General features: G+C 38.6%; 1 protein-coding gene across 4 annotated transcripts in view; it reads right to left on the bottom strand.

The window, feature by feature from the left end:
- The window catches only part of sytl5 (synaptotagmin-like 5), an 84,668-nt gene that overhangs the window by 5,093 nt on the left and 57,910 nt on the right, over positions 1–21,665 (bottom strand). For all 4 annotated transcript variants that reach the window (XM_041807907.1, XM_041807909.1, XM_041807905.1 and 1 more), the window contains 6 exons: positions 15,195–15,373; positions 11,201–11,303; positions 10,926–11,087; positions 10,734–10,839; positions 4,750–4,888; positions 2,887–3,095 (listed from right to left, as the gene is read on the bottom strand). In XM_041807907.1, coding sequence (XP_041663841.1) covers positions 2,887–3,095; positions 4,750–4,888; positions 10,734–10,839; positions 10,926–11,087; positions 11,201–11,303; positions 15,195–15,373 — 898 coding nt within the window. The remainder of the gene's footprint in view (positions 1–2,886; positions 3,096–4,749; positions 4,889–10,733; positions 10,840–10,925; positions 11,088–11,200; positions 11,304–15,194; positions 15,374–21,665) is intronic.

A 21,665-nucleotide genomic window follows, 5' to 3' on the forward strand; every position in this document is an offset into this window, starting at 1 on the left:
TTAAACGCTGTAAGGGCATAATTACTGTAATATTTGGTGTGTGTGATGTACTTTTAGTGTCCTGTTAGCTGTTAACTATGGTGATCATTATACCTGTATAAAATGCTGATAAGTGCCATAATTACTGCACTATCATCCACAGATACAACATAATGTGATTTCAAAATCACCCCCATCCACTAAGTATCTCCAGAGGTTGCTTGGTTGACAATATGTGATGGGAAGAATAGATGCCTTTTAACAGTTTTTCGCTGTTGTTAGGCTATAATAAAAGAAACGTGTTATGCTGGTACCTAAACCTTATAAAGTACTGGTTTGATTGAAAAGACTCCTCAAAAAAAAACAAACAAACAAACAAACACAAACAAAAAAAAACCCAGCAGGTAACTAGAGGAGGTGAGCAGAGCAACTTGCGGGCTGAGAGTCTGAACTTACAATGAAAATTTGATATTAAGTACAACCCAAGCAAAGATCTAGACAAGTAGAAAAACATCAGTAAGTGCTCCAAATCCATTTGGACAAAGGCGCTGCCATGGTGTTAAGGCAATGCACATCAGAAACTTTTATTTTTTTTTAAAAAACATCAGCAATGGAACAACCAATAATCAATGTGAGACCACTCATCATCACCATCAATGAAACTGTCTTCACAAACAAATAAAGACCAAAGTACCAAGTGCTGGGTCACTCACAGAGAGCTGGGCACAAAAATCCCAGAAGAAGAGCGGGACAGTGCGAGCGATCTGTAGTTGGGAGACTCATTCTGCCACTGGGGACAACAGTGGAGAATAGTCTTGTTAAGTGTATAGTGTTCTCTAAAGAGACAGATCTTTAGCTTTTTCTTTAAGTAGACAGGGGCTCTGCGGATGAAATGGAGTTGGGTAATTCATTCCACCATTTAGGGACAACAGAAGAGAAGAGTCGAGCTAGTGACTTAGAGCTTAAAAGGTTGGCTGGTCATCAATCATGATACCCAGATTTCGGACAGACTTAGTAGGAATGAGTTTATTTGATCCAAGCTGGATATTAATCTGTGGTTGCTCGGTGGGACTGGCTAGAATGATAATCTCAGTGTTGAACAGGTTGAGATGAAGGTGACATTCCTTCATCCATTTACCTGCAATTTCCACATACAGCAGCTGTGGCACAATCCACCAGCGAATCATACTGCGGAGCAGATCACTCCCTCTCTAGTCAGTCAAAGCAGCTCTACTGCCTGCGCTCCAGTCTGGCACCAGCCAGTCCCTGAATCGCCACTTCACTGTGCTTTGCAGGGAATACGCTGCAGGTCTATTTTGAGCGCTGGCCGCTACCAAACCGCGTCAACTCCCATCGATCAGAAAGCTCCAAACAGAGAGTCAAAAGCATAGAATATCCAGTTATTGCAAAATACGTGATCCGGGATCTCTACCCACTGATCAGGGCTTCTAGTGGGAGAGGTCGCTCGCCCTTGGTCGGGGGAAAAAATGTGGAGCTGCAAAGCGTGGCACAGACGTCCTATGTGGAAATTGTGGGTCAGAAATATCAACAAGGCAGGATGAGATCCTAGCTGAGACAGTTGAGTCATCAGATGGAAAGGATAGGAAAAGCAGGGTATCATCTGCATAGCAGTGATAAGAAAAGCCATGGGAGTGGATGACAGCACCAAGTGAGGTGGTGTATATTGAGAAAAGGAGGGGACCAAGCACTGACCCTTGAGGCGACCCTGTTGATAAGCCAGGCAGGTTGGACACACCTCCCCTCCATGATACTCTAAAAGATCTACCTGTGAGGTAGGACATGAACCACTGGAGGGTAGACCCTGAGATACCAAGTGAAGAGAGTGTGGAGAGGAGGATTCAGTGGTTTACTGTGTCAAAGGCAGTAGACAGATCCAGCAGCAAGAGAACTAAGGACTGAGCTGATCATATCACCATACGCTGAGAGCTAGTACAAACTCAACATGGTAAAAACAGATGATACCAAATCAGCTACAATGCTGCAGCAGTATGTGACGTAATTTCTGCAGCAGTGGGCTCACAATCAAAACAAAAACAAGCTGTTCAGCTCTACTAAATTGTGTTATCTTAATTATGTTGTGTTTCTGTTTTTACGTTGTAAAGACTCTCTTTTGCAAAGTTCTTCATAAAAGGTTTATTCTTCCTTTTGTAAGCATGGCCAAAATGTTCTCATAAAAAGGCTGAATTTACATAAAAACTATTTTAATAATTTCTACTTTCACTCATTTGTGGCCAGAGCATTATAGCAAATCATAGAAAGGTGAAGTTGGTTAATAAACATAATTAAATAATTCATCAGTTCAACAGCAAACGACATGAAAACATCAACTTTGCTTTTAAACTAGAAAACTTCAACATGATTCTTTCTTTGCAGGTATATGTCAGGGTTTTGTCAGCTTTCCCCCAGAAACCTGAGCCTTCATTTATTGCAGAGCATACAAAAGAAAAAGAGCCTCCCTTTCCACATCTCCCAAAGCACACAGCACACAATCTGTTTTCCCTTTGACTATTTCTCAGTCTGCCAACCTCAATAGCTAGAGGAAGAAAACAACTCGCTTCTGACTAAAGATCTGTCTGAGGGAGATCGACATTAAATGATAGACTTTGGTTGGGTTTGTTTTTTTATTTACTTTAACTTTCTTTCCAAGACACTTTAAAGTCGTCCTTCTTTGAAAGCTTATTTTTATTCATCAAGCTTGACAACTCAGATAATTCCTTTAGGTATACAGCATCAGCCTCCTTACATTTTCACTAAGCCTTTTAATCCCACAGAGAAATTTCAACTTAAGATTCAGAGCATGTTGACCTTACAAGAGAGAAGAGAATGAGGAAATACCTCCCTACAGTCTAACCAACTTTTCTTCAGCACTAACCCTTACAAACTCACCTGTTCCAGCTCCGAGCCTCACTCCCCCCAGGAAGACGTTGCTGGCCAGGGCTTCTTTGTCCCACACTGTGAGCTCCAGGCAGACGTTGTTGAGGTCTCCAGGCTGCAGGCCGCAGTAGGTGAAGGTGTGGTTCCACTGAGGGTTCACAGTACGTCGCTCCACTGCTGTCTTGTGCTTAGTCGACTTGTTGTTGTCAGGGAGGAGGTATCTTTGGAAAAGAAAAACAATTTAACTTTAACGACAAGAAAATCGTGAAGGAGAATGTCACGCCATCAGTTCGTGATCTCAAGTTCAAGCACACTTGGGTTATGTAGCAGAACAATGATCCACAACACACCAGCAAGTCCACCTCTGAATGGCCTAAAAAACAAAATGAAAGTTGTGGAATGGCCTAGTCAAAGTCTGGACATAAACAGACTGTTCATGCTCTTTTGGAGTTAAAACGATTCTGCAAACAAAATTGGGCCAAAAAGACTGAGACTAAAATTAAAAGTAGCTGTCAAAATTAACACTGGCTTGCGATTGTTTTTGGGGAAATATGACTTTTTTACATAGGATCTGGTAGGTTTGGATGGCTTTTTTTCATCAATAAATGAAATAGTCATTCAAAAACTTCACCTTGTTTAGTCAGGTTATCGTTGTATAATACTAAAGATTGTTAAGCTGACATGCCAGATGGATGTGTTTCACACATCCATCTGGTAAACCTCCCATAAACAGCGTTTGGGAATGGGCAGAGCCTTTGGAAAAAAACTTAGAGGGTGATTGGGTGAACATTTTGTTTGTCACATCTTTACGGGCCAGTCAGAGCAACAATACACGTGATGTCATAGCCCCAAACTGAGGTTCGCCGCTACCAAAGAGCAAGCAGCATAAAGAACTGCATGTCAGTACACAACTTTTGTTGTTTTTGAAAAGAAAACAACTCAGTGCTGTTCTTTGTTCTTCTTTGAACGAAGAAATGTCAAGTTCTGATACAACTGGTGCTGCATGCACACTAATGTCTTCCGCCAGAATTGCACCGGCCTCTTGTTGCTGCTTGCATATGTCACGACTCTGCCGCGCCCCAAAGTACTGCCCCTTGATGCCGATTGGTCCTGTCACTATGTAATCCACCCCAAATGGTTCAGATGGGAGCTTTGCAAGATGGATTTGACAGTAACAAACACAGAAACGGACGTATCCATCTGGTTTACAAGGTTAAAAGATAGTATGACGACTTAAAACATTAAAGTGTGAAAAATTAGCAAATATAAGCAAATTTCGAAGGGGTCAAATACTTTTTCACAGCACTGTAAGTTAAGACCTGGAATTTGTTTTCATATATTGAAACTTAGTGGTAAGAAACACAGAATCACCACAAACACAAAATGACTAATAATACAACAATGCAGACAAGCAAAATGATCAAAAACAGGCATGTTTTTTCTGAAAAGAGACATAAAACATAGTCATACAATTTTTACAAAGAGTTGAAGGAAAATAAACTCATCTTTAAAAACAAAAAAATGACAAAAAAGAGAATTAAAATTTCTAAAAGAAAAAAAAACTAACACAGAGAAGTAAAATGATACCAAAGACACAAAAAGCCACAAAGGAAGAAAGACCATCAAAAGTGACGCAGAACAACCTCAGTCATCATATAAAATATATAAATTTTTTTATTCCCATGGTTGTATGCTTATAGTGATGCAATAAGTTGTTGATTTGCATTGGTCTATCATGTTTAATTGCTTAATAATGCAGTTGTTTTTGGGATTTGTGACTTGGAAAGGGAGATCTAACTGTTCTATCTGTATTTCACAATCACTATGTTCTTCCCCAATACAACAGTTTGCATTCCCCTGGTGGGATCATCTTACCCTTTTACAAAAGGATCCGATGTGCCTCCAGACTTGACGGCAGTTAGATTTTTTGCTCCTTTGACGAGCAGCTCGACCATGCCCCCTTCAGGCAGAGTGAAGCCGGACGTCTTCTTGCTTTTCAGGAACCCTTTCTTCACTGAAGGAGGAGGAGAGAGCAGACAAAGAACAAACAATCCTCACTGGAAAGATTCAGGTTCATTATGCAACACAAAAACAAAACATATTTGTAGTGAAAAGCCTTAGACATGAGGACAAGGTAGACATAAAAACAGCTTGTATTTACATAACTAAGAAAACACTCAGTACTGTACATTTGTCTTTTTAACACATGGTAATGAGACACTCAGGAACCACAGTGCTCTGTTCTGACACTTTTAATCAATCTATTCTAAAAACAGTGGTTTACTAATCAGATTACAGACACAGAGTATTCTTTACAAGCTGTTTATTTTTCTCAATCTTTCATGGCCACATACACTACATATTGCAGTCATGTATACTGTTTTATAATGTATTGTTTTGTTGTTTATGGTTTAATCGTGTGTTTGAACGTGTCCACTAGCCATTATCAAACTCGTTCAAGTGACTGGAAAATGCTTGAAGTTCCAAGAGTAAACACTAAAATTGGAGTAACATCTTTCAGCTTTTGTGCAGCCCACACCTGGAACACTGTACAGCAAAAACTAAAACTTATTTCAGTTATTAACATAGGACAGTTTCAAAACATGATAAGGAAATACTATGTACATATTTGTAACTGTTTTTAAACTGTGCTCCACTTCCTGTGCCTATTCTCAAGTATCTATGTCTATTTGCATTTGTGTTTCTTTCTCCTTGCTTGTTTATTGTCTTGCATTTATTGTTTTAATGTACTCTCGATGTCATTGCAAATGAGAGCATGTTCTAAATGGCATCTTGAGATTAAATAAAGGTTGAATGAATAAATGAATGAATTTTAATGCAGATAACTGACAAGACAATTGTCTTGACCTCACTTGAAATGAAAACAAATTTCTCTCCTATAATTTGTAACTGAATGAAAATTAGAGGCATTAAAATGGTTGAATTAATAATGTAGGAATTTGAAAACTAATGAAATGTCACTATAATGGATATCAATTGAATCTCTTGTTATAAACATATCGCTTTGCTTGTTAAAAGGAACCCTGCATGATCAGACAAGTTCATCTTGTTGGATAGATATTTGTTTCCCTCATATGTATATTGAACTAAAAATCTCACTAGATATCTGCATTTTGAGTAAATTTGAGCATACAAGTGACCTCCCTGAAAGTGACATGATTCAGTGTATAGTGGAAGCATGCTGGTAACTTTTAAAAATAAAAACATTATGTACAAACAAAGGTAGTTTCTCCAAAGAAATGCTAAAGTGGGCTTTTACTTTGAAAAGCGCAAACCAGAAGTGTTTTGGTACTATGTTTTTTCTTTACCTGCAACATTTTGAACCGTGTGTAAACAGAAAGTGTCATAAATAGTAGAAGTTTGGGGAACAACTTTTTTAAATAGCTCATGGCCTTTATCAAGAAACAGATTTCAAACTTATCCTACCAATGTGGACGAACATATTTGCTACAACAAGGTAAATATGGCCCTGTATTTATCATTTCCTGTCTAGTTGGACCGATAACTGCTCACGGTGCAAGAAAAAAATAGAAAAGACTTCAAACCTTGAAATTCTCTGTGCGTAAGACTTGCAGCATCTCTAAGATGCGGCCCTGACCCTGGCTGCCAGACTGAAACAGCGGTTACTGCATAGAAACGGTAAGGAGCGCTGTGGCACTGTGACGTCACGGTGCCAGTTCAGATCAAAACATGGCGGCCTCCTGGTGAGTTTATAAACTCACGGCACTCAAAATGCAGATTTCTAGTGAGTTTTTAGTTCAATATACATATGAGAGATACAAATATCTCTCCATCAAGATGAACTTGTCTGATCATGCAGGGTTCCTTTTAATAATTCAGCAACAAATCTATCATTCACGTCTTCAAGTCCACAGTAATACATAAGTCACCTCATATGGATTTAAGTTCTCAGTCTGAAGTTTTGGTTTATATACTCTATAAACAGAAGGTTTAAGGGCCATCACCCTAATGCCATTTCTTGCACTGGCAGAACTTCTTTACACAGAACCAATGCTATTCAGCATTTCAGCACTTAGCATCCTGAGAGCAAAAAGAGTCAGCTGTTTTTGTTGCTGCACTCTCAGCTGAAAATAGTAGGGATTACAATTTTCAATCACAGTTATTTTTGTTGCATTTGAAAATCAACTATTTTAAATCAAAACTATCGTTTTGAATGTCTGTGCTTTTCGTGATCCTAAAACCACTCAGATTTATCTTGTGAAACCTTAAGGGGGTGGCTTGGGTATTTTGAGACCACCACCACAAAATATGAGCAGATCTTTGATGTGATAGACTACAAGAGAACTTGCAAACCTTTTGATATCAGAGAACAGAGGCATGGATTCAGACATTATGGTTTATTCTAGAAGCTGCACTTTACACTAATTAGAGACAGGGGATAAAGATAGGATATTAAAGCATAAACAACTTTTTTTTTCTTTTTAGGTCAAATGGAGGATGGAGGCGTTTTATTTTGGATGTAACAGTAAGTTGGGATGTTATTTTTATCGTTGTTAACAAGGAGCTTGCTTCTGGTGGGTCAGTCATTATAACAAGCTCATGCTGTGTAAACAAACACTGGCCAAACCAGCAAAACGTTTCAAAAAGAACTACTGTGGTAGGCATCCTGAAATTGTGACATTTTATTTTTTGATAATAAACAGAAAAATAATACAGTGAAATATACAAACACCAGGACTAGGATTTAGTATTTTCATCACAGCTTACTTTCCCTTGAGAGCAACTAAACCCCAGGGGTTAGCTGATGTACATCTGCCCTGGTTTAGCCCGTATAGAGTGCATTGAGGAAGTATTCAGAACTCCTTCACTTTTTTCAATTTTATAATGTTGCTACAACCATTTGACTTTATTTTTTCTCTCATTAGTCTACACTCAGTACCCCTTAATGACAAAGTGAAGACAGAATTTTAGACTTTTACTTTTAAAGTAAGTATTCTCAGCCTTTACTCAGTACTTAGTTGAATCACTTCTGGCAGCACTTACAGCCTCAAGTCTTTCTGAATCTAATGGAACAAGCTTTGCACACCTGGACTGGGTGATTTTCAGTCAGGCTGGAAGGGGACCATTGGTGGACAGCCATTTTCAGTTCTCTCCAGAGATGTTCAATAGGGTTCAATCAGGGCTCTGGCTGGGCCACTCTTAGACATTCACAGAGTTGTCGCTATAAACTACTTCTGTGTTGACTTGGCTGTGTACTTCGGATCATTGTCTTGTTGGACCTTCTGCCCAGTCTGAGGTCCTGAGTGCAAGAGAACAAGTGTTCATTGAGGATATCTCTGTACTTTGTTTCATTCAGCTTTCCCTCAACCCTGACCAGTCTCTCCGTGTCTGAGAAACACCCCCACAGCATGATGCTGCCACCACCATGCTTCACTATTGGGATGGTATTGAGGGGTGATGAGCACTACCTGGTTTCCTCCAGACACAACATTAAAAATTAAGGCCAAACAGACCAGAGAATCTTGTTTGTTCAGTCTGAGAGTCCTTCAGGTGCTTTCTTGCAGGAGAAGCTTCGGTCTAGCCACTCTGCCATAGAGCCCAGATTGGAGGAGGGCTGCAGTGATGGTTGTCCTTCTGGAGATTTGTCCCATCGCCAAAGAGGATCTCTGGAGCTCAGTTGTCCCTCTTACTGAGGCCCCCTTTCCCCTGATTGCTCAGTTTGGCCGGGCGACCAGCTCTTGAAGAGTCCTGGCTGTGTCAAATATCTTTCGTTTGAGAATTATGGAGGCCACTGTGCTCTTGGGAAACTTCAGTGCAGCAGGATTTTTAGTAGCCTTCCCCAGATCAGTGCCTTGCAACAATCCTGTCTCTAAGCTCTGCAGGCAGTTCCTTTGACCTCATGGCTTGGTTTTTGCTCTGATATGCATTAACAGCTGTGAAGCCTTCTATAGAGAGGTGTGGGCCTTTCCAAATCATGTACAGTCAATTTAACTTACCACAGCTGGACTCCAATAAAGGTGTAGAAACATTTCAGCAATATTCAAGAAAAATGGGAGGTACCTAAGCTAAATATTAAGTGTTGTTGCAAAGAGTCTAAATACTTCTTTTAATGTGATATTTCAGTTTTTTAATTTTTCATGAATTTACAAAAAAATCTTAACTTCTGTTTGTACTTGCAAGATGATGTACTGAGCACAGATTATTGAGAGAAAAAAATAATTTAAATAATTGTAGCATCAGGCTGCAACATTACAAACTGAAAAAAATGAAGGGGATCGAGAAACTTTCTGAATACACTGTATATGCTCCTGTAGAAGACATAAGTTAATGTGTTATCAACTTCATTTTCAGGAAACCTAATTTGTTTGCAGTCTGAGGGAAAATACAAAACCTACTATCTTGGAGCGTCAGAGCATTTTTGATTGGTGGAACTAGATTTTACCTGTGAAGTGTAAGCATTTGGCTACTGCTGGTGAATGAAGCAGTCATTTTTAAGGACAGAAAATTTAAAAAGGGAATGAATGGTATATGCTCCTGTAGAGACCAAAAGTCTGCATGTTGTCAATGTTATTTTAAGAAAAACCTGGATTATTTGTGATCTCTTCTAAAAAAAAAACAAAAAACAAAACAAACCAAACAAAACACTACACTAACCACAATCCCATAGTTTTAAAGCAATGTCTTAGACTGACACCACATATGCAGAGATGGAAAAGTACATGACTATTGTACACAAGTAAAAGTACTGTTACTCTGGTTAAAATTAACTGCGGTAAAAGTAAAAGTACTAGTCTATAAATCTACTCAAGTAAAAATATAAAGTATTTAGTTAAAGTTTACTTTAAGTACTGAGAAGCTACTCATGAGTTGTTCAGTAAAATATGATATTTCCTTGTTGGCTATTGGTCTCCCCTGGCAAAACAGATTCAACCTCATAGCAAGGCATATACTTATGAAAAGTATTCACTATACATCTTTCAGAAGCACTTAAAGTTACAGGCCATAACTCTAACTCAGTAGATAGCTTCACTCATGGTGCAAATGGATCTCACATCAAGGAGTGGAGTCAAAACTGAAAATGTGTAATTTTATGTTGGTATTCAAAAAGACTTTAAGATGTAAAATAATCAAAGGTTACAATGTGCATTGAAACTTAATGAAAACTGATTTCTAATTTAAACTATCATGTAATTAGTTTTTCATTGTATTACTGATTTTCTGGGTTAATCCTTTGGTGGTAAAGGATAGCCAAAAAAAGCCACTGGCTTCAGCCTATTCCTTTTTCGGTTGCTGACTGACAAATATATATATGTATGTATATATATATATATATATATATATATATATATATATATATAACAATGATCATAAAATAAATAAACAGATAAATAAATGTAATTATAAAAAAAATAAAAAATAAAAAATAAAATAAAAAAATAAAATCCAGCTCAGCCAATAGAAAATTCAAGTGTCAGTAGCCAGGTTTTAACCTGTAGAGGGCAGTGGCTATGTATGTTTTCTATCAGAAAGTACAATTGAAAAACTTTATTTTTAAGGGTCAAGATTTGGACCTTAACTGATCAGCAACACTACTAAATACAGTATACTCACATTTTCAGCACACAAAAAGTGCTCTCAGCGTTTAATCTCTCTTTAAACTACTGTAAAGCTGAAACAAGCAGGGAGAGTGAATTTGATACTGTAAGACAGTGGATGGATAGAGATAAATTAAAAGCTACTTAAGGGAAAACATTCAGGGACAGTGTTTATATCCTGTTGTTCGGGCCATTTATCCAGAAGTTAGTTACTCTTTAATGTCAAAGTTTTAGAAAATATGGGCTCCAACATGGCTGAAGATATAACAACTATCTATGTACCTGGTACTTCGTCCAGAGGCATGAGGTTCTTCTCTCCAGGAATGTACTTCAACACGACCGTCAGCTCTCCTTTGTACGGCATTGTTGTGTCCATGTTGCTCTCCACCTACAAATACATCAGCCACAATCTGCTCTAGCTCTTCTGTTTTAAAGACTGTACCTGTGTGACAACAAGCTCATCCTGCATCCTACCTTGGGCTGCAGAGCGTACCACTCCTCAATCTGAGTGTCGAACTCCCAAGAGTCAAATGTCAGCTCCACCTCACCCAGGAAGCTGTTCTGTCCGAAGCGGTCGTTGTGCCACACGGAGACCTGCAGGGTTCTGGTCTCCAGCTGCGAGTGGCTGATCACATACTGAACGACACATGGAGAACATGAATGTGATGAAAGAAGTTCTGAAATGAGCTTGCTGAGTTTACAGAGTACCCGTGTTGAGGTGGTGCTTATTGAGTTTTCCAGACACTGACCCTCAGATTCTCATTGAAAACCGGGTTGATGCTGTTGGGCTTGACGCTCGTCTTCCTCTTGCTCTGTCGTGACATGTCTGGCAGCAGGTAGGTCTTCACGTAACTGCCAGGAAACACACACAGGAGCTCCATTAGGCTACACAATAGGAAATACACAAGTAATCATCTTGTTATAAATGCCACTGCTTATATTTTGGCATGGTTCTGTCTAGTTATGACTCACACTGCATCTAAACAGCACTTTATTTCATCTCAATGAATTTTAATAAAGTCTCACCTCCTTACTTTTCTTCATTATATACTCAATGCTACTTTCCAATATAATAATAATACAGCAGTGAGATGAACATGAACTCTTCTTTTAAATAGAAAGTGCTTTAAAGAACCTGAGAACAAATTTTAACAAAACATTTGAATCCTTTCAATACCAGTATTCCTCCTTTATCTTTACACCAAATATTAATCTTTCTGGAAATAACAAGTTTGGTGTATTTTACTGATTTTTTAAAACCTTATTTACTGGTTTTAATGAAACTATCTGGTAACTACAGAGCATTCACAAAGTATTTAGACTCCCTTCATTTTGCTGCGTTACAGCCTGATGCTACAATTTAAAAAGAAACCCCTTTTTTTCCTTTCAGTAATCTACACTCTGTTTCCTATCATGACAATGTGAAAACAGAAGTTTAGAAATTATTCCAAATCTATGAAAAAGTGAAATATCTGTATTCAGACCCTCTGTAAAAACACTTAAAATTTAGCTCAGATTCCTCCCATTTCTACTGATCTCTACTAAGGCGTTTCTACACCTTGACTGGAGTCCCCCCATGATAAATTAAATTGATTGAACATGGTTTGGACAATGCAAATCAGAGCAAAACCCAAGCCATGAGGTCAAAGGAACTGCCTGCAGAGCAGCCAAACTGCGCGATCAGAGAAGAAGGGCCTCAGTAAGAGAGGTGACCAAGAACCGGATGGTCACTCTGACTGAGCTCCAGAGATCCTGTGTGAAGATGGGACAAAGTTCTAGAAGGACAACCATCACTGCAGCCCTCCTCTGATCTAAGCTTTATGGCACATTGGCTAGATGGAAGCCTCAATGCAAAACTCATGAAAGCTCACTGAGAGTTTGCAAAAAAAGAGAACTTGAAGGACTCTCAGACTGAAAGAAACTAGATTCTCTGGTCTGTTGAAACCAAGATTGAACTGTTTGGCCTCAATTTTTAACACTATGTCTGGAGGAAACCAGGCAGCTCATCACCCCTCAATACCAGCCCAGCAGTGAATCGTGGTGGTGGCAGCATCATGCTGTGGGGGTGTTTTTGAGCAGCAGGGACTGATAGACTGGTCAGAGTTGAGGGAAAGCTGAATGAAACAAAGAACAGAGATATCTTCAATGAAAACCTGTTCTGCAGTGCTCAGGAGCTCAGACTGGTTCACCTTCCAACATGACAAGTGACATACAAAGTCTTGTGCAACCAATTCTTCATTTCTCACATACAGTATGAATGATCAATGTCATTGCACTTTGTCTCTTGATAATTGAACTAAATCAAAATGAGTTGACATTGAGTTCCTGATTGTTAAACACAGCCATTAGATGATATCTGCTTTATGAACAGAGACTTGGTAAAAAGCATTTGAAGCACTTTTTGAACAAAGCAACCAAAACCACTATAGTATCAGCACTTAATGAGCCATCCCTGCATGACAGTTCACTAAAAACATGAAAAATTACATTTCAAAAGATTTAAAAGTCTACTTGCTTGTGCAGTAGACTTCCCTGGCCAACAAAAGCACTAATTATCACTGAGACGCCACAGAAGAAATTCAGCAGTGCTCCCATTTCTTTACACTAAAAAAGAAATTTGGAATATTTTCTATCATTAGGGTTCCCAGACTTTGTGATACTAAGGACCCCCCCCCCCCCATGGTATTAGCCTCTCATTGAAACTCATCCATTTGCCAAATTCCTTGTAAATTACCAAAAATATATTTCATTAATGTGTAAAAACCGTACTAATCATCAATTTCATTTCAACAGTGACAGTAACAGGATTTGTGCAGAATTGATCTGTCTTGTTATTAAGTTATTTATTTACCACATTAAATCCATCACATCACAGCCATTCTTACTTGCTGGAGTAAGGAATTACTTTATGCATGCAGGCTCATATCAGCCAGTTTCTGTTGTTGTTGCTGAGTCATGTTCAGTCTGTTTGCAAAGTGGCCTTTCTGTTTAATGTTGTTATATTTCTATTATAAGGGGAGGTAGATGGTTAGTTTTTAGTGTGCAGCAACTTTCTGACATGTCCTTGTCACCTGTGGCAGCTACCTGATTCTGAGAGAGTGGTGTGTGACATTTTCAATTAACAGATTTGCGTTAAAAAGTTCATGATAAGTAGGGCTGAATAACCCTTTAAAGCCAACTGTATCATATTTGATACATAGTTTTATAAGACGTCTATCTTTATAGATATTTTGTTGCTCTGATTGGCCCGCAAGGATGTGACAGACAGAACGTTCATCCAATCACACTCCGAGTTTTTTTCAAAGGCTCTACTCTTTCCCAAACGCTGTGTGTGAGAGGTTTTCCAGATGGATGTGTGAAACAAATCCATGTGGTGTGCCATGTTACTTTTTCAGGCTTTTCTAGCAAAAATATGTGCACCTGGCCTGTCCACAATCCCCCCAAGAATCAGAAAAATCCACCCCCCCTCTCTTTTTCCACCTTTCAGAAAATGTGTGCTGAAACAAGCTGTCCTCAGATTTTCCCCTCATGATGTCATGTGGGGAGTTAGCACCGCCCCCAGGTTTGGTTGGCCCTCCCCCCGCTTGGAAGAAAGTTCCACCCTCCCCTCCTGATCAGGAGAGCCACATCCATTAAGCCACATCCATTTCCTGAGAGGGGTGGAGTCAGACAGCTCATTAACATTTAAAGCCACAAACACAGAAACAGCTCCATTGAGCAGGGCTGAAACTAAAACAGATGGGTTTTTAGAAATGCAAAAAATCTAATACTGGAGTGTTTTTTTCAGCAACAAACTTCTGAGACCAATATAAACTTGTCTTAAAGGGGTAAATATGTGACCTTTAAAACAGTAAAAAAATCCAAAATGACACAAAAACAGTTTTTAATGCAAAATATTGGAATTTTAAAATGCACTAAAAAGGATGCGATTCATTGCATCCTGCATCGTTGACCCTTGCTAGTGATAAGTAAATAAAAGGGCTGGCTTTCTTCTGCTAGGAAAACAAGTAATCTATTTACTGACAGTCAACTTTAAAGTCTGCTTACTTGAACTACTTGTGCAGCCATGTAGACAAGGACTGCTGAAAGCAGAGATGTCGTGTCCACATGGTATTTTTTTAGCTCATTAGGGAATGAATAACAGAAATAAAACTAAACTCTGACGACCAGAAACCATTCAAATATGACGTCAATTTCTTTAACAACTGTAGTGGGAGGGTGACAAGTTTCTCCACAACAGTGCACAAAAGAGTTCTCTTTGTTAGAATCAGTGAGTAACTAATTACACAAAAAGAAAAGGATTTTCATAGCTTAACTTTTATGCTGACAAGGGAAATAATCCCCAAAGTGCTGTGTATTAATCCTTTTCCACGACTACAGATCAAACTCAATCTGCCATTCTGCTAATATGTAGCACAGTTCAAGCTCCAGACAAGCTTAGTAATGTACGAGGACCTTGTGTTCAGGTTGTTTTTGTCAAAGTATGAAGAAATGGCTAATAAGTAGTGGTGTTACATCTCGTAAAATGCCAACAAGGTTCAACAGCTGCCAAAGTCTCTAAGCAGGGAGCTCAGAGTGACGCCACTGGCTTTTTGAGGTAACTCCTGGATGTGGTCACGTGACAACTAAGACACCAGATTTATTTATTTTGAGCTGAGCTTTGAGTGAATTTCTAAGAAAGTCGTATCCCTCCATTAAGAAGAAAAACAATCTGCTCCAGCTCTGTTTGTGTGTTACTCTTACGCGTCCGTGCGTTGCCTCTTCTCGTCTCCCGTTGCCAGGTTGTGACACTCCTTCACCAGGACGTTAAGAGCACCGGTTTTGTAGCTGTAGCTGATGTTCAGCAGGATCTCACCGCTCACCCTGGCGTTGCCATAGTCACCAGACTCACTGTACATGCTCAACATGCTGTTTATGCTACTCTGTAATGCACACACAGGAGACAGAAAGGCAGAGTTAATGAGGAGGGGAGAGACGGTCAATGTGCGGGTTGAAGAGGGTAAGGAAAAGGAATGAGAGCAACAGCGTGAGGTAGAAGAGAGACGAGAAAGATGAGGAAAACAAGAAAAAAACATTAGACATGCTGATGAAATACAGTGGAAATACAACAACTTGAATAAGGCTGTGCAATATATGGTGATATTAAGGATGAAGCTAATGCCTTGTGAAATAACAGTGCTACCAGTACAGTCTCATGACTATGTATACTGTAGCCCTCAGGCTAGCAGAGGCCTGCTGCACATGCTGTACAGAGCAGATGAGGTTACAATACAATACATGATAAAGACAGCACTGATATAAAGCAGGCCTGCATGTATGACTGAGGAATTTTAAAGATGTAAACCTTCAGAATCCAACAGTCCTACTAACAGAGCTGTGTGTTTCACTGGTTTGCAGTTTAATTTTTTCATTAATCTTAAGAATTACATGCCACATGGACAGCTTCCTCTGCAGGAAAGATTCATAGGGTTTTAAAGGTTACAGTCTATGAAAAGATGTGGCTTGTCATTTCAGACATTCAACAGTGCAGAAAATAGTTTTATTTAAAAGTTGCATGAATATAGTCATATGGACACTTGAAAATACAAGTTAGAGGCAAATTGGTGACACTTGGTGACACACTATTTCTGTGTTTGCTTGAACTTTTTCTCCAAAGTATTTGCACTGCTGATGCGCACATTAAAAGAAACGGGTCTGCAAACAATAATATTCAATTATCAAATTAATCAACTTGGCAGTTATTAAATACAAGGTGTAAGATACACTTTTAATACCTTTTTGTCTTCAAAGTTGCCTGAATCTTACATAACAGGGCAACAAACACTAGAACAGCCATCAGGTAACTCAGGGAGACTTTTCCTTAAAGTTTATTATGAAGCACGGGTGTCATAAAATAGTGTTTGAATGAATCAAAATTTTATAAATGGTGATTTATACATGGAACCGCTGTGCAAGTAAAATTAACCCCATAAGAAACCACTGACTCCCCCTCTGTTTTATTTCAATCCAGGAGATAAACAATAGATGTTGCTATGAAAACGTTCTCCCATTTGCAGCTTAGCTTAATTACAAATCATAGATCAACCTTCAGCAGGGAAACCTCGGGCAGAAAAAGAGATTCATGAATGTAAAATATCAAAAGATTTGCTCAATGCTTTAAGTGAAGATCTGATGGTGGGGCAATCAGCCCAAAGACAGTTTTGGACATGATCACATGAAAAGTGGCAGGGGCATCTCCTGTGGTAATTTCCAGTTCGACATCACTCTATCAAGATGACTGCTGCTCTGCGTCTATGTACTGATATCATGAGACAGTTTTCACTTTAATGAGAAATACTGAGATGTTTTAACATTACAAGACCTCTCGCTTACACTGTTTGCAGGAACGGCTTGGGGGCAGTTTGAGAAAGTTATCATTTCATAACAAAAACAAAAGAAAGGGAAATTGTGCTCAATTTTCAAAAAGACAGGCATGTTTATAAAAAATAAACTATCTACACTTGTGCAAACAAATCTCTAAGTGTGCCAGATACTAGGGCTGGACAATTAATTGAATTTTGATCGTGATTTCAATTTTGGCTTCTCATGATCATAAAAACATTATAATTGAAGAAAAACGATTAATGTGTGCTTCAAAGAGTATTTCTGGGTTGTGTTTTTGGCTGTGTTATTAGTGTTTTTTGCATGTTGCAAATTTTGCAAGTTTTACAAGAGTGCATGTAGATTGGATATTTATTTTTATTTACTGTTTTATTATTGCTATTATGTAATATATTGTTATTATTATCTTACTTGTTACTAATTTATTTTTGATTGTTCTTTTAAGTTGTGGTTCAATAAATACTCAAATTTTGAAATCAATGAATAACCATGCTTATTAATCGTGATTTCAATATCCATCAAAATAATCGTGATTATTATTTTTGCCATAATCGTCCAGCCCTGCCAGATACTTCTGAGCACACATATTTGCAGAAGACCATGTTGAAACAATAAAAAGTGTGACATGGGACCTGCGAGAAAACAAGGCGATAAATTTGTGCAGACAAACGTCATCATACGTCATCACGTACACGTAAAGTAGGAAGTGCTGTTAAAAGCAGCGCTCCGGATTATATTAAAGTATATTGTTTTTGATGTGTGCGCTTTTTACTACATTTCTGCGAAAGAAGGAAAGATATCTCTGGAAGGAAACAGGACTGTGGGAAATATTGAATGTTTGATATGTTAGTGTTACTCCTACGGTTTAATATGCAAAAAGAATTATTGCACTCTTATTTGATTGCAATTCTACCTGCGGTTAAAAATAGCTATGCAATGGGAGTGCCGGCGCTCCCGCAGGTCTAAAAAAGCTGTGTTACAGCAGATAATTAGACTTTATCATTGATGAGGATAATGAGTATTTGTCATTTTACTTTCACTTCCTCCACTGTGACATCTGTTGGTTTTAACTAATTAATGGGGTAGGCTTTCTTCAACTGAAAAATAGCTGATCTATTTATAAAGAAACAGTCAAATTCAATGTCTGCTAATGGATGCAATCATTCTTAGAATCATGCTGATTTATGCATCTATATGTATTATAACAAGTGAAATTTGGCATTAATGATGTTAACAGAATTTTCTTTTAAAGTGCTAATAAAAGGGTTGTACTCTATGTTGAAATCAGTGGGTTACCAATTACACACAAAGAAAAGGATTAAAAGCTTAACTTTTATGTGGACAAGGGCAATAATCCCAGAAAGAAAATTTAAATGTTCTACCCCTCTGTGAAACCTTAAAAAAAGATTGAATGTTACATAACAGCCTCCAGTATATTCTAGATTGGTTTATTACTCTCAAAAACTCAACGCTACCCGGGCAGCTTCCTTTGTGGGAGTGACTGACAGGGTTTTAAAAGTTACCACCTATACAGTGATATGGTGTGATATCTCAGACATGTCACAGAAAAATTTTACCCATATTATGAGACTTTTTAAGATGTGTTGTAGTCATATACTTCATTGTTCTACCAGTTTACTGCCACTGTGTTTTCTCTATTGATCAGCTACAGCAGGGGTCATCAACTACTTTTGTACAAGGGCCAGTTTTTCCATAATCAGGCACTTTGGAGGCCAAACTTTCACATAAACAAAGACAATTCTAGAATGGTCTAATTAACTTATTTTTGTTTAGATTTTTTTATTTATTTATTTCAATCACAGCCAGCCACAAGGGGGCGACTGAGATGTTTTAGCTGAATATTTCTATGGCTGTCATGTTGTCTGTTACTGGGTTTGATGAGTTTTTATCATGGACGGATAAATACGTGTTTAACATGAATTATAAATGCTTCTAATAGCTGAAAGGGGGACCTCTAAAAAATGAAGGAATCATAAAATCATTTCTGATGAATCTGTTTTAGTTGTTTTTGGAGGTGTTTAATAGCTGTTTAGGAAAAAAGAAACACCCAAAATACCACAGCGTATGTTTCCTCTGCACATCTTCTGAATTTGATCTTGGTTCTGGGGGCCGGAAGGGAAGATGTGGGGGGCCTGATGTGGGCCCCCGGGATCACTGAACTACAGTGACAGACAGCAAAGATAGCTGGATGAAAAGAAAAGCACATCCAACAAAAAATAAAGCTCTAATAAAAGGAATGAAAAGAACAAATGCACAGAATAGTAAACAGACATTTGTGAAAAGAGGGAAATCTGCAAATTGCACACTGGAAATCAAGAGAGTAATTTTTCCAGTTACTTAAAATTGAATCAAAAATCATAAAATTTACTCTTTTTTGAGTGTATTTATTACCAGCTGCTGCCAGAGTCAGAGCTAAAACACAGACTTGGAAACAGGGAAGAGAGTGGGGAGAGACATAGGGCCACAGGCCGGATTCGAACCCTAGCCGCCTGCATAGATGGGTAGCGCCTTAAACCACTTGACCATCTGCGCTCGAAGTTCCTCACATTGTTTATTTCAAATTAAAACACTATGTCTAATACTGATTAATTATTACTCACATGCCCTCTATATAGACTGGGACCAAATTGTTCAATCTGTGCAGTCTAACTTTATATTGATCATTTTTGTTTTAAGATTTCTATATTATATTTATTTAAGAAAGGACAGTGGATAGTGAAGGAAATCAGGGAGAGAAAGTGGGGAATGACATGCATAAAAACGGGACACAGATCAGATTTAAACCTGCGCTGCCTGCTTGGAGGACTAGCTTCTGCATGTAGGGCCTAACCTAACCTCTAGACCAGTGGTTCTCAACTGGTGGGTCAGGACCCAAAGGTGGGTCGTGGAGCAGTTTTCAGTGGGTTGGGACGAGATGTCTGGAAAAAAAAAATGGTGGCAGAAGTCCTGAAGTCCTTAATGGACATGCACGGATACATTTCATTTTACCCTGTTTTACTGTGAAATTGGGTAAATTTAAATGTTTGATCAATATTTCAACTAATTTATCTCCTCTTCTTCCTCCTCTCCTCTTCCAATGATGCGCGAAGAGGATATAAAATTTGTCAGTTTTGTCACTTTTCTTTTCTATATCAGGTGTTTTGACCCAATTATGCTCCAAACTGCAACATAATTAATTAACTAAACATGCATTTTTGAAATTTTTTTGGAAACTTGGGTTGTGATCCTGTCATAAGGCAGACTGTGGGGTCCTGATTCGGGACCAGTTGAGAACCACTGCTCTAGACCATCTGTGCCCCTATACTGACTATTGAACAGTGACAAATATTGCGCTTCTCTTGCTCTTCACAGATTACCAAATCACAGTTAAAAAGCAATGTAACACTTCAAAAAGCACGCTCCTTTAATTTAAACCTGCAATGCCAACTTAAAAAAACAAAGATGCCAAGTCACTCTAAGAACAGCAGGTATTTCTTTTTTTATCGAGAAAGTCTTAGGCAGAAGGCAGAGCTGAATATATGAGCTCTGGAGGGAATAAAACTGGAATAATCCCCTGATAATATGATCATGTCTGGAGAATAAAGAGGTCTGAATTGAGTGACACACTGTGCTTCTTCTACTAGAAAGTCTACTTCATTTGTTTCCTGCAGGGAGCTGATTTGATAAAAGAGCAGTTTAATGTGAGAAGCTCAGTTTCCTTGAAAATAAAAAGTAGCTGCCATCACATTAAAAACACAAGCAAAAACACAGAACAGAACATTCAGAAGCTTTAAGGAAAAAATCAAACAAATTATTCAGGGTTAGATGCAATGCTTGTGCTGCGGTGCTTCACTGCTGCACTTCATTGTTCTATAATGTGGTGGTGAATGAGAATTCATGCAGAACCATGGACCAGGAGACTTACAGTCTCAGCATCCGAGTCAGGGACATTGAGGCGTCCAAACCGTCTGTCTGAGCCGGGAGTGGAAGACTAGCAGCCGATTCATTTAAGAGACAGAGAGATAAAAAGAGGAAAAGGAGACAGAAGAAAAAGATAAGACAGAGAGAGAGTGAGAGATCTGAGCTCTTTGATGTGTTAGTGATAGCAGCAGACCCCGAGCATAGACCCCCCCAGGCCCCAGAGGAGGAGCCAGAGAAAGCCCCCGTCTACAGCAGCACAGCCAGAAACCACAGCACACTACATTACACACGGTTACCATGGTGATTATCAGATGAAACCACAGAGATTACAACTCATCTGGAATCGGAGAAATCAGCACGGACACATGCACACAAACAGAGCAACAGTCAGGAAGGAAGAGGAAGTGTTTTCCTCATCGATCATTAGCATGTCTATAAAATTACTTTTTATCTGATTATTTATTTCATATCTATATTCAAGAACCCCTTCAGTGGCATAAATAAAGGGATGAGAAAGATCCAGATATCACAAAAACTATTGCATAGAATGATGTAAAATTTAAGCAGTGTTTCCACCAAGTGGTCCGGCTCAGTTTGGTTCAGTATATTTAAATTTCCACTGTCGAAAGATGGGAAAAGTACTCATATACCCAATTTTTAAATTAGTACTTTATAGCCACCCTTCACACCTATCAGACCCTAGAAGTGAGCTAGACTCACTGCAGTCTGTTGATTGGTCATAAAATTGTCACTTCCAGTGGACAGCTGTATTGTAGACAAACAAAAAGCACTTCTTTTTCAAATTTCCTGTGGATTTTGAGAGAGTATTTTCAAGGCTATTCTTAGTCTTTAGTGTGAATCATGTCAGCATGTAGCTCTGCTCCAAGGACGACCTCTGAGATGGAGACCTTC

This window comes from Cheilinus undulatus, linkage group 15, assembly GCF_018320785.1.
Source record: "Cheilinus undulatus linkage group 15, ASM1832078v1, whole genome shotgun sequence".
Taxonomy (NCBI): domain Eukaryota; kingdom Metazoa; phylum Chordata; class Actinopteri; order Labriformes; family Labridae; genus Cheilinus; species Cheilinus undulatus.